The sequence below is a fragment of the Emys orbicularis genome, chromosome 4, assembly GCF_028017835.1.
Source record: "Emys orbicularis isolate rEmyOrb1 chromosome 4, rEmyOrb1.hap1, whole genome shotgun sequence".
In the NCBI taxonomy this organism is placed as follows: Eukaryota; Metazoa; Chordata; order Testudines; family Emydidae; genus Emys; species Emys orbicularis.
In genome coordinates, this window is record NC_088686.1 from 99,311,528 (window position 1) to 99,325,947 (window position 14,420).

A 14,420-nucleotide genomic window follows, 5' to 3' on the forward strand; every position below is an offset into this window, starting at 1 on the left:
ACTATGCAAATCAAGAAACTTGGAAATTAATAGGAATAGAGGCCCTGAGACAGATGATGAAGCAATAGTGTGTTGAATCACTGACCAAAAAATACAAATACGTGAAGACTGACCATGGAACCAAATTTTCTCCAAGGTCCATGGAGGCTGGCAATTCATCAGTGTTTCTGCTCTAGCAGCCACAAAAAAGAAAACAGACCTGACTAGAAGGCAGGGAAAGCTACAAATAAAAGATTGTCCTGCCCTGCCAGCATAGGTTAAAACAAGCTAGAGTAGCCAGCTGCAGTTGTGCTGTTCCTGCATGGAGGTTCACTGATGACAGCAGTCAAGAAGGTACTGACTGGAATGTTCAAACAGCAGCAGTTAAGCTTAGGGATAGTGCACAATCATCGCAGAAGATGTGGCTTGTGCTCCTGCTACTACAATCCTTAGAAGGCAAAATACCCTTAAATCCTGGTACCCAGAAGTGAAAATCCTGCACAAATGATATTTTTAAGAAAGAACTTTTATGGGGAAATACTTTGATATTCTACAGAGTATTACTAAAATAGTTCTGGATTATAGACCAGGAAATTTTTAAAATATTTTTTGATAATGCAGTTGCTATTTCATCTTTCATTTTAATTAGATTTAGTTTTGTCACTGTTCTCTAAAAAAAAAAAAAAAAATCTCACTGCAACAAAAAATCACATACACACAAAACCCAAACCACTTCTAGCTATCTAGCCACTTTTAGCTAGTACAGAATCCCCCCAGGTTTTGTTTTTAACCTATCATGCTATTTAACAAAGCCGCTGCTTTGAAACACATTTCTAAGTGACACAAAAAATAAATAAATGCTAAATGTACACATGCATACAGCATAAACCTTCTCCCTCTGCCGAGGGCTCCTGTTGACAAGCGGTGACTCAACCAGTGACACAGAGGTGGTGTTTGGATGTTATAGAATCCTAGAATATCAGGGTTGGAAGGGAGCTCAGGAGGTCATCTAGTCCAACCCCCTGCTCAAAGCAGGGCCAATCCCCAGACCCTTAAATGGCCCTCTCAAGGATTGAACTCACAACCCTGGGTTTAGCAGGCCAATGCTCAAACCACTGAGCTATCCCTCCCCCCACATGTTCAGGATGTGCAATTACAATTAATCAAAGGAACCCCTAACTAGGATGAACTATTGCACATCTACCAGTCCTAAGTTTTTTAACAGGCCCGTCATTCTGAGATCATGGGCAAAATTTTCCAAAGCACTTAAGTAACTTGTAGCACTTTTTCAAAGTGACTTAAGTGCCTAACTCACTTAAGTGTTTTGAAAATTTTACTCTTAGTCAGATAAATAATTTTAATGTAGTTTCAGGTAGACCCCTACCAATTTTTTTTTTATTTTATTTTACCATAATTCTTCCTATGTTTAAAAATTATTTTTTCTCCTGTTGCTATGCAAGACCACCCATTCAAATGGGATAGCAGTGAAAGTAGCTATATATTAAATGTAGTTAAAATACGCAAAAAGTAACTAAAGAAAATATTTTTTCTTCAATCTGTTACTGTAGTTGACAGTTGAAAAAAGTCACTCATTTTGTTACACCTGCAATATTTTAATTTTAAGCCACACATTCAGATAGGTTTAATAAGAAAATTCTCAGAAGAGCGACAAAAAGACGACCTTTTTTTAAGCTCTTTGTTAAAAAAAAACCCCGTTAAATTAGTAATTCACTTGTTGATAAACATTATGCATTTGATTAAGCCTGGAGACATCTGCACCAGGAATTTCAAGCTGGTTTCTTAGAATTTGGGACATTTTAACAACTGATAAAAAACATGAACAGGATGGCCCAAACATTTAACTTTTGATGACACAGCAACCTTAGATTTAATTTTCTATAGAATAGTGATCTATTTCAGAATGTAAAAGGGGCCTGGAGTCTGTATCTATACGTAAGTTTTCTAAAGCCAGTAGCATACTGATTCTAAATTATTGAAAAAAAGATTAGAGTCAAGCCTTGAAGAAACAAAGGTCTTAATTGTGCTATCCCTAGGCTCAGATAAGTAGTCTTTACAAAAAACAAATCTCCTTAAGGCCAAAGGAAGGACTATTTGAGAAAGAGATTTGACCTTATGTTAATAATGCAAATAAATTCTATCAGCAGAACAAGCTTTTGGGGGAAGGGGATATAGATCTGTTTAAATGATTTTTTTTTATAAACATTCCCACTTTGTACACATAAATAGTCATTGGGCCTGAGAGACAGACTGAAAATGCGTGTATAGCCTGGTGGTTAGGACACTTACATGGGAGGTGGGTCCAGTCTCCTTACTCCAATCACTCTCATTATTTATCCAAAGTGGAACAGCTTTGGAAACTATGGGGCTGAGCTCTCACATGCTCCTTCTTACCCCCAAAACCTTTGGGTGTAAACCTGAGACCTGGTCCTCCCACTCCAGTTTCTAGGAAATATGTATGGTTTACCTTTCTCCTTCAAGGGACTGCCTGCCCCCATAATGGGTTGAGCTTCCCCACACATCCTGGAAATATTACAAGCACCAATTCTTCAGAGCAAAAGGGAGAAATAGGGTAGGGCTGCTTCCCTGTGAGGCATCTCTGACTGCTTTTAAACAGCAGAGGAGTCAAGCAAGGGAAATTCTTCAATCCTTCCCACACAGCCAAATTCCTTTTTCTGCCCCACCCTCTTGGAGTTCAGGGCCCAGGGACTCCAGTGGCCTAACCTCAGCTTCTCTAAGGGAGGAGTATTAACGCCCGCCCACACACACACTCTGCTGGGATGGCCTTTTGTTCCCCACATAGTAAGTCAAGGTAAGCAGAATTCCTTTTCCTCCCTGGCTCAGGGTCCTTTACATCTTCACAGACCATCAGGCAGTCCCAGGCTGCCAAGGCCGAGGGAGCAAGATTACTGCCTACCATCAGTGGGGAAAATGAGTCAGTGCTGAGTAACCAAGAATGCTGCTGGGAGTGGTGAGACACCAGTACAGCAAGGACACCAGTACAGTGAGGAGATGCGGGGGGCCAGAACTCCACTGTGAGTAAGGAAACAGAGACGCAGCTAACAGGGGCTAGGATTCAAGACTCTGCAGAGAAAGGGAACATGAGGCACAGCCAAAGGTGGTGTGTGTCAGAGCTCCCCTGGAATGAGGGAGACAGTGGGTAGTTAAGAGTGCTGCCAAATTCATGATACATGGCAGAGAATAGGAAAAGCCTCAAGTGGATGTGAAGCAACTTCTGGGGGGAGTGTAACTGTTAAGGATGGGGAATGGTGCCCCTTACTCTATGGTTTCAGGGTGGTCTGCTGAAATGTAACTAAACCTGAGGGAGACTGGGGAAGAAGACACATCTAACCTCTCCTTTAAGGGATGTAAACGTGGTAACTTACCTATAATGTCATTAAACTGTATTTTGATATGATAATTGGAATAGTTTACTAACAATCTATGAAGTTCAAGTTAATAAGCAGTAAAGCAGATGCTCTGCCTAGAAGTGGGATTCCAGAACATAGCTAGGGTACCTATTATATATCCCTACTCTATTTTTTTTAAAAGGGGGAGAAATGTGATGTATTGGTGGTTTTTTCTGTACCACTTCTGAATTTTGGATGATTTTATAAAACTATATCATGAAATTACTGTGCATGGAAAGCCTATATGTATACGAGTCCCCCATGAGCTAGCCAGATTGTGTCATGTCTCTGTCAGTGCTGAGCAATCAGACTCAATTATCATATATTCAGAGTAAAACACCTTGGGACAATATGTTTGCTCTGTATGGGAGAAAACACTTTCTCCTCTTGCCTGAGAGTAGGTGGGCTTGGATGTAATGGAAAATTACCAAAAGGCAGAACAAAAGAAGGAGGAGACCTCAGCAGGAGTCTATAAATAGACTCACGGGGAAAGTGGCAGGAGAACCATTTTGCACCAGACTAAGATGAGTGAGGCTGTTCAGGAGCAGGGTAGGCAAGGAGGCAGGGACCCCGCCTTTCTGACAGAACAAATATAGATCCCCCCCCCCACCAAAGGACTCCTAAAGGAAGGGTGAGCTAGTGAGACACATTGTGTTTAGGATGTTCTATTGTTTAGTATGATTTGTACTCTCCTGTACATAATCTGTTAACTAAAGAGCATAAAGGTGATAGTCTGAACAAAACGTGCGTCTTGTCAACTGCTTCACATCTCAGAGGTAGTTAAACTGTAAACTGAAAGTTTCACATCTTTTGGGGTAGAGTTCCAGGAGAGAGGTGTGTTTAAGACCTGGGGAGTCTGAAGGGGCAGTGCTTGCACCCAGAGGGGCTAGGCAAATGCACAGCAGTTTCCAACACTTGGAAAGTGGGTGCCAGACAAGGGATCTGAGCCCTGAGTGTGTGCCTAGGGATGCTGAGATTGGGGCAATGGCTTGACCCCATTTAGGCTCCACCATCTTAAAACACCCTTGGGAATCCATAGGACAGAGGTTTGGATTTCCCTCACATCAATCCTAGCAGGTGGCCACAAAGGGGCACTTGCTAGGAATTGTGACACCCAATATACACCATGTAAAGAAAATTAATAGTGTAAAATTGGTACTGTGGAGAGGCCTAGTTTCAGTGGCAAATAAATAATTATCTAGCTCTTATGTAGCACTTTTCCTCAATAGGTCTCAAAACACTTTAACAAAGGAGATCAGTATCATTATGTCCATTTTATAGTTAGGGAAACAGAGGAAGTAACTTACCAAAGGTCACCCAACAGGCCAGTGGCAGGTCTAGAGTCTCACTCCAGTCCACTGGGCTACACAACATAATATTGCTCAGATCACTGTCATGGAAAACTCTTATAGCTGTTATAATGAAGGAGCTAACAGTGTCTAGTAGCAAAAACAGCCTAACTTGTTTTGTTTTTAGCTGGACATCTGATCACCCACTTTAACAATGGGGTAGTAAGTTTCACTACTTTTTTGTCACACCTATACATGTTAGCATTCTGGATTAGAACACAACAGAAATGGAGGAGGGAATAAAATTGTAAGATTTTACAGAAGCAACATTAACTAAATTTTAATTATTTCCTCTTTAAAAATATTGCAAAAATGCTTATGATCTCATGTGCACATTGAACTTGATAAAGCACTGTTGGTTTTAACATATACATAGTTACAGAAATCCTATTTATCCAGATGGGTAATTTTCTCAAGAACAGATCAGACATTAGGGTGACCTCCCCACCAAGAATGTCATTTGTTTGCTCAAGGGACAATAGAAATGAACATTTAAAAAAAACTGAAAAAATTGTGTTCGCTATGTAGAAACTAACAATTCAACGTTCAGACAAGCCTAATAGAAAGAACCCAGAAAAAGAGCTCTTCCATGAATTTATTTCCATTTCCAAGTAATTTCAAAATCCTCTATTCTGGAACCTTTAAAATAACTAAAAGTACAATTATAAAAGAATACAATCAGCAGCTTTCCTGAAACAAGACAACAGAAGGATGTTACACCTTCACAATATCTCAATTGCCATTGCCAGCAATTTGCATTACCAGCCCTTGCCCCATCTCCTATTTCAATCCAACAACTGAATCAAGAGTGTGGCCAGCTTTATGAGCTGAACTAGCGTCCACCTCAAGTGGCCATGAAATCTTCCAACTGTCCCAAAAGAATCACCACCAACAGGGACATTGAAAGTCCCACACGTTCAGTCACAGTGCCTCCAATGCCACTACAGTGGGGGAGCTATAATAGCTCATACATGCCCTTTGCAGTGCAGAGAAGCCATCTATCTACCAATATCTGTTCCACCTTGAAGCACAGGCTCATCTACAAGATGGAAATATTGCATTTAATCCAGGTTTGGACTGGGAGGATTCACTTCAGATGGTTGTAAAGCAGCACAGTCTCACACACTCCCACCATTGATTTAATGACAGCAAGTATAAAGTACATTACACTTGTCAGTATAAAGTGTACTTTGGACAGTTCAAGTTGAAGTTTCCACATATTCTCCCTCCTCCCCCACAAACTGTAAATTAAATGACACCCTGTAGCAGCTACAGAAATTGCTTACGTGGGAAAGAAACATTAGGATGTAATAATGCATTTTAATTGCAATTTAGCAGGTGAAAAATAAGCAACCAACATCATATAACCAAACAACTCCCTGGGCAAACTGCTCCATAGATCACAATGTGGCAACTACAACTCTATAAGAAGTCCCAAAGTTAATGGTATATCACTGAACCCTCACTAAATTTTATGTGATCAATATCAAAAAGCTATAAGTAGCTTGTTTACAGCACAGTAACATGTGTTTCTATATGCAGCTAGACTTGCACATAACCATTGACTCATACAGTGTACAGAGTAAGTAGCTTCCAGTTTCCTGGGATATAGACTGTATCACTCACCCCTTAACAGCTGGAACAAAACAGTGTTTAACAGTCAGCCCATTCAACAACTAAATTTGGTCCTCAAACTATTAACTCATGGAGATAATTTAGAACTTGGAAGAACATAAAAAGCTCAATTAAAAAACACCACAGCTTCTATAAGCACTGCTTTGGGGTAGTTAGAATTCCTTAGCATACTTTTTAGCTAAAGGAGATCCTGAACCCAAAGCCCAGTACCAGCACTGCAAATAGCTAGTAGATAGTAAAGCAAGAAGAGGCAGATAAAAGCAAAACCTTAAATCACATTTATTTTAGATAAGTAAGTTGTACCTATCAGATGCCCTACACAAAAGTAAAACAGATTTATAAAATAGTCAAATTCAGATAGGATTAACATTAATAAAGCCCTCTGAGCCCACAGGGACTAAATTCTCCCACACATACAAACATCAAACCCACGTTCCCTACACAAAAGCCTCTGAAAACCAATAACCATTGTATAGTGTGCCTTGGAAGGTAAACTCAGTTTCTGTCAAGCCAGAAGGAAAAAAGGCATTCCAGAATTGAGGACCCTTAACTGAAAATACATTGCCATTAACCGCTTCCCACTTAAAGCAAGAATCAGTTATAATTCAAACACCCCAGACCACCTCAACTACCATGGTATCACATGAGGAAAGAGGCGGTCTCCAATCTTGTAGCTGTGACCCATACCATTTAGGACTTTTACATCCTCACCTTCAGCCAACTAGTCAAGGAAACTGACATTTTAAATGTCATCTTGCCATTTTTGTCCCAAGCAAACAAAAGCGGTATTAAGTAAAACAACATGGTTCTGTATCGTCTTTCAAGAGACCCTGGTTCAAATCCCACTCTAATTTCCAGAGGCAGGCAGCATGTGCTGCAAAAAAAAGTGTCACTCAGCCCTTTGGGAGGTGGTAAGAAAACAGTGACTCCTTCTTCACCTAATAAGCAGCAGAACTGAAACTCCAAAAAGGCTCACACCATCTTCTACTTGTGGAAGTACAATAATGCAGGAGTCGCACAGCAAAATCAAGGAAAACTGAAGAAACCAAGGGACAGATCTTCTGAGTTTCAACTGGGACCCCGGAGGACACAGTTCACCCACACCTCTCTCAAAATAGTGTTCCCTTTATGAGACTATTATTGAATCCAACAGGTGTAGCTCGTGAATGCTGCAGTAAGAGATTTATTAATCTTCCATGCACCCTAATTCAAGCAAAGGGCACACTGTAAAGTTAGAAAAGTACAACAGAAAATGCCAATATTGTCTGTGTTATTTGTAACAGAAGTAGGGCTCTTGAAGGGTTTTAAGACACCCCTCAATCTGTTTCTCTCTCTCTCATCAAAACAACTATTTTGTGTGTCTCATATTTGCATTATAAAGAAAACTGAATTCAGTTTACAAAAAATCACAGAACAGTTTACTTCATTACAGAGTAAACTGTCAATGTTTACATCAGTCACAGTGGTTTTCCACTGTGTTTACTTGCAAAAAGTAGTGAGGTGTAACTTAGAAGAGAATCTGAGAAGAATCACAACCAATTCTGTAATTTACAAGGGGACTATCAACATACATCATTTACAAATGTCATGAAGTTTTCTTTAAGATATCCAAATCCATGACAACTTTACAGGACATCACATCATTAATTCTTTTAAAACAGTTACCTTCCTCTATCTGTTCCCTTTACTTCTTTCATACCAAAGGGAAAAAGTCTTAAATTGAGCAGACAATTAAAAATACACATCTGAAGCACACATATTCTGAATACATTTTAAACCCAACAGGTAGATGTGTGTGTGTGTGTGTGATACACACGCACAGACTAAAAAAAACTAAACAGGAATAAAAACTAAAAAACTAAAGGAACGGCCATAGCTAGATTCTTCTGTTAATCATCCCTATCTATTCCAGTTACCCACCACAAGTGCCACAGGCTTTTTCTGTCAGTCTCCTTTATTTCCTAGTTTTCATCCACCTATACTGGCTATATCCCCTCCTGCCTTGTGGTGGTGTTTTTGTTTATTTGTTTTTAAACCAAATATTTTATTTTTAAGTTTCAGACATATTTGCCTCCAAAGTACACCTTTCCATTACCGTATTTCCTTCAATTATACAGTAGTGCCCCCAACACTCTCTCATAGCTTACATTTCTATAAAATTCAGGATTATTTGTACTATAGTAGTTCGCAGGAATCACGGTCTCAAAATGCCAAGCATTGTACAAACCAGTAATAAGAAGACAAGCCTTGCCCCAAAGAGCTTACAATCTAGATATATAACAAGACAGAACAGATGGAGAAAATAAGCAAATTCGGGTGGGAGGACAAAGTAACAATAAGAGTTAGAACAATTTAATTGGAATGTAAAATCATTTTAAAAATTAACTGAGCCTATCCTGTCAGATCCCCACAGTTCTCAAAAGAATTTGCTGAAAACCTTGTATATTATTAATTGCCTTAACAGATCATTATGATCACTTTGTCCATCACTTAAAACCTATACTACATCTCTCTCAATCCTGAGCAGTATTTTTGGACATATGTGATTTACATGAGAAGCATCAGCACAAAAGGACAGGGGGGCTCAGTTCTCCTCCACTTTGCTGTTTGTAAGAGACTAGGGATAAGGGGCAGACCTTCTCCCTCCCTCCCCATTGCTGGAGAGAGACAGCAGCCTTTTCCTGCAAACAGGAACACAATCGGTTGCCAAATCAATTCTCTTATTACACCCCCAGCCCACCACAAACATTCCTACCCTTTTCCATCACCCTCAAAGAACCACACAGGGAAGGGTATACCTTTCCCTCCCCAAACTCCACACGTGGGCCTAGCCTCTCCAAACCGCATAGAGAGAGGCCTTCCCTCCTGTCTCCACCCCTTCTTCACTCAGAGGGCTTTCCCCTCCTCAAAACTCTCAGATTGAATCCCTCCCTGGTGCCCTCCCACTAACCCAGCTCCTTCAAACAACACTGACAGGGGCCTGCTCTCCTCCCAGGTGTCATATGGACAATTTCTCTTCCTACATCCCAACTAAGGGTCCCCAGATAACTTCACATAGGCATGGCGCTTCTCCCACCTGCTCATCCAACACCCCAGGCTCCCTGGAACCACACAGACGTCTTTTAACCTCTCACTCTTCCCACAAGTGAGCCCTGGGTCAGACAAGGGATCTCACCACTCAGGCTTCACCTCTTCCTTCTTCACACACACCTCAAGACACGCAGCTCCCCCTCAGATCTCTCATACAAATAGGCGCTCCCCTCAACCTTAGAAAAACCAGGGCCTCCCCACATTCATGCTACAAGTGCCTCCCCCCAAGCTCTCGCAGACAGCAACACACATTGGGGCCCTCATCTTTCACATAAACACACATGCAGTGAAGAACTGGGTTTTTACCCACGAAACCTTATGCCCAAATAAATCTGTTAGTCTTTAAGGTGCCACCGGACTCCTCATTGTTTTTGTGGATACAACGGCTACCCCACTGATACTTGCCACATGCAGTGACACCGACAGGTGCCTTTCACAACCCTCCCTCCCCCTTACGGGCCTTGCACTTACACTGCAAAGACCCAACCCTACCCCCACACCCCAGTCCCCCTCATAGGGACCCACACATGCACTCCCGGCTCACTTGGACGGGGATTTCCTTCCTGCCGCTACTCACAAAAAGAGGGGCCAACGCACCCCCCCCCGCGGGCCCGATCCGGGAGCAGGGCCTCCCCGCCGCACCTTCCCGGGCCCGACCGCCCACCACACACACACCCCGGGCCCGACCGGGAGCAGGGCCTCCCCGCTGCACCTCCCCGGGCCCGACCCCCCACCGCGCACCTCCCCCTCACTTTCGTCCCCGCCGGAGGCTTCCCTGGCAGGAGCCTCCACCCTCCCCCACACACGCCGAGCGACCCCGCCGCACGGGCCCCACCTCTTTGGGGACGAGCTGGTTCTCCTCGTTGGGCACCATGGCCGGTGGCGCGGCGCTGGGCCCGCAGCAGGCTGGGCCGAGGAGTCGTCAGCAGCGGCCGGAGGAGGCGGAGGGACGCGAGCGGCTCATTCTCCCCCACCCCCCAACACACACACCGCCCCGCGAGGGCAGCGCCGCGGTCCCCACCCCCTCCGCCAGCGCCAGCCAATGGGAAAATGGCCGACGACAAGCCTCGCGAGACAGGCCGGCCTCGCGCCCCCTAGCCCTGCCACAGCCTGCCCGAGCAGTCGGGCTGCGGGGCGGGCACGAGCCCATCCGCCTCCGCCGAGCCCCTGCCTGCGTGTTCTCCCCGTCATAGGCCAGGGCGTCCAGCCAACCCTGGGCCCCGCTCTCACCCCTTCCGGCAGGCCGGGGTTTAAAGCGGCGTGTTTTGTAAAATAACCGCGTGGGGCGCCGGGGAGTCCCCGTGTCCCTGACGCGACAGGCTCGCGGGCAGGCGTTGGAGGGGCGACTTTCTACACAAACAGATGATGTCATTGTGGAAAGTTTTTCAGAGGCAAAAGGCCCGAGCTGGGAGGAAGGCAGCGGCGGGGAGAAGCTGCCCCGCGTTGCTGGTCTCAGCGGGGGTTGCCAGCGGCTGGCGTCCTCCGGGCCCCAGCGCTTTAGATGAGAGATGTCGTGTGCTTTTCTGGGGGGTGTCACTGCCCCAAAACACTCCTGCACCGACAGTACTGCCCGAAAGGCCACGTCAGGGTCCCCACCCTGCAAAGCCTTAAGAACTTGCTTCCTTTTAAGCGCACGGATAGTCTCACAGAACTCAGCGTGTCATTAAAATTGAGCGTGTGCATAAGTGCTTGCAGGATACTTGCTACTAGGGTGACCAGATGATGATTTTATAGGGACAGTCCCAATTTTGGGGGCTTTTTCTTATATAGGCACCTATTATCTCCCACCCCCGTCCCGATTTTTCACACTTGCTACCTGGTCATCCTACCTGCTACTACTTGTATTTTACATCTATGTACTTTTAAAAATCGTGATTAATTTTTTTAGTCGCTTGACAGCAACCATTAAAAAGAAATTAATTCTCCCCTGGAAAGGTAGATATAAACTGGCCACTTCAACATTAAGCAGTCTTTAAAAATAGTTCTGCACTTGGTGAGGAAGGAACTTTCTGTTTTTCTGTTGGTGGTGGTTGTTTTTTAATCTAGGATCATTTTTTGAGATGGTGCCCAGTCCTGAATTATTTGTGCACAGAAAACTCCATCAACTTCTACTCCATTGACTTTGATGGTGATTTTAGGTGCTCAAGGCAAACAAGATCAGAACCTTTTGTCTGCAAATGGTAGCAGTGGGATATGTTGAAGAGTTGAAGGAGCTTGCAAACTTGCATAACTTTTTGTAGGTGAGTAGTTCCACTAATTTTGATGGGATGATTCCCGCGTTTAAGTGTTTGAAGGATCTGGGCTATAAATTTTAAAGAAAAATACATTTTTAAAAATCTTTCTATGGTATCATTCAGGTTTGTGACATTTGGATGCTGTGAACTCACAGCCTGAATGTAGGATAAAAGCCAAAATAAGTAGACTTAGCAGAATTTGATTTTTATGTCATTTCAGTAAGTAATATCAATGTTTATTTTAAGCATATTCTATTTTGATCAATTTAAATTTTCACAGTTGTGCAAAATTATGGGGATGTCAGACTAATTATTGTAGATGTTGACATTCAAAAGGTAAATCATTCAAATACAAATTGTCAGCATATATAAAGTAAATATCCTTACGTCCTTAAAACAGAGTTCTCAAGCAGCATTTTTCTTACTTTTGCATCTCTATAATTTTCAGTTGTTATAGATGGAAATATATTTTCCTCACTTTGTGTGGGTATGGTGAAATCAACATTTACTGATAAAAATCTAATACCTCCAAGCCTAAAAATAAGAGAGAGAAGAGCAAACAAGGCCCTAATCCTACAAACCCTTATGCATTTGCTTAACTTTATACACAGGAGCTATCTCTGTGAAATCAAAGGGACTAAATGCAAAGTGTAAAGTTAAGCACATGCGTAAGTCTTGGCAAATTCAGGACCAATGTCTGTAAAACCACAAGTGAAGTATAGGTTATTTATTCAGTTACAGTACCTTAAACGGTTTGGCAAGATCATTTTGATTTGGAGATTTTATCCAAAAAAATTGTATGGCAAAAAAATTGTATGGCAACTTTTTTTGTACAAAGAGCAAATGCAATTCGAATAAAATATTAGTCTTCAAATTTGCTAAAATACACACAGGAAAAGTAATTATAATTAACTTTTACTTATACAAAAAACAGGTTTTTTTGTTTTTGTTTTTTACACAGAAAAGGTTTTGTGTGTGTATCTCAGTAGTGAGAATGAAATACAATACAATATATGGAACCTATATATTTTCATAGAAATATTTTCCTTGTTATTTTAGTGTTGTGTGGTGGAAAGGAGCAAAATTAAACAGAATTGCGGTTACCTTCCTGTACACAGAAACAAATTTAGTCCAGTGCCTATCAAATCCACTGCTCGCAGGGATACTAAGAATTTGGGGTTAAGATCTCAGCAAGATATTGCTTTAGGGTTCACCAAAACTGAACTGACTCATTTTATATTAAAAGTGGGGAGATGGTAGTTCTTCAGGCTATTTCCATCATCATGCACATAAAGAGAAGTAGAGGTTAATTGGTTGTTCAGGGATCAGTGCATAATTGTGAATATTTTAAAAGGTTTTAAGGGACATTTGTCCATTTAACAAAACCCTAGATTGCCTTGTTTTTCATCCTCTTTTTTCAGACGGGTAAATTAGACAGCTTGTTTTGAAAATTGTATCCTTAGCTCTCTGCTTTAAATTAGGCACCTGAATGCACATTTAGACACTTAAATGAAACTAAACTCATTTTCCAAGAAGCTGCTGATGTGAAAATTTTGGGCTAAATAACTTGACTAGGGCCACAGCAGGAGTCAGTAAGCTCCTTGGGTTAGGGATGGTCTCTTACTATGTGTTTGTACAGTACTTACCACAATGGAGCCCCACCCCAGTTGAGGTATTTGAGTGCTAGCAATGCAAACAGCTGTCAGAGGCAGGATAAGAACACAGAAGTCCCTTGCTCTTAATGCCATGTTCAGTTTACTAGAAACTAGATCATACTGCCTCATACACTGTTGAGCCAACCCTCCTTGCAGCCAGAGGTCACAGTAGCTCTCAATAGAGAAGCCTGCTTGCACACAGACAGCTAGTTTGCTGAAGCCTTAATTACATCAGGTATATACCGTCCTTCATAAACACAAAAACTGACCTGGAATTGTTTTAAATATCTATGGATTTAGGATGGGGGACCATATGGAACTGATGGGATTTGAGGGGAGAAAGAGTGTATGGAAAATGGATTTTTTAGTGTTGTTTTTTGGGGAGAGGATATTTTATCCAGCGAATGTCAGATGTGTCATTGACTGAAACAAAAATTTTTCAGGGAGCCCTTGACATTTTGGCTGAAGCAAAAAAGTATTGAGGCACAGTCACAGAAATAAATAGTGGAAGAAAGGCTCTCTCAGTACTAAACAGGAAGACTTGAGACATGGAACCAAGGTTTCTTCAGGGTTTGTGGAAATTGGCATCTTAATGGTGTTTCTGGACCAGTGGCTAAAGAGTCACAGGGTTATTAAAATAAAAGAATAACAAGGACTAGCCTAGACTGGAAGCCAGCCAGAGAGAGACCCAAAGAATAGCAAGAGCAGGATAGATGCTGATTGGATTGAAGAGTCAGAACAGTGACAGAAGCTCCTGATAGAAAATAATACAATCAAGAAAGAACTGTCTGGAAGGTTCCAAGAGTGGCATGTGACCACCATTATGTGACTTGTGCTCCTGGAGTTTCTGTTTCGTTTGGGACCAAACCCTCTGGAGCTTCGGGAATTCTTCCTGTTATGAACTAGGGAACTGAGACCGAAGAATGAGAATCTTGTACAGATGGTACTTATGGTGCCATCAGCATAGTAAAATATATTGTGAAATAATATATTTTAGTATCTGGACAAAAAAGCTAGCATGAATCTGCCCCCATTAGATTATCAGTAATC

General features: G+C 42.2%; 1 protein-coding gene across 1 annotated transcript in view; it reads right to left on the bottom strand.

The window, feature by feature from the left end:
• USP47 (ubiquitin specific peptidase 47) overlaps window positions 1-10,437 on the bottom strand; it is a 100,188-nt gene extending 89,751 nt beyond the window's left edge. Inside the window, exon 1 of the mRNA XM_065402484.1 lies at window positions 10,317-10,437. Within this exon, the coding sequence (XP_065258556.1) occupies window positions 10,317-10,355 (39 nt within the window). The 5' untranslated portion in view covers window positions 10,356-10,437. The remainder of the gene's footprint in view (window positions 1-10,316) is intronic.
• Window positions 10,438-14,420: the final 3,983 nt, after the last annotated feature.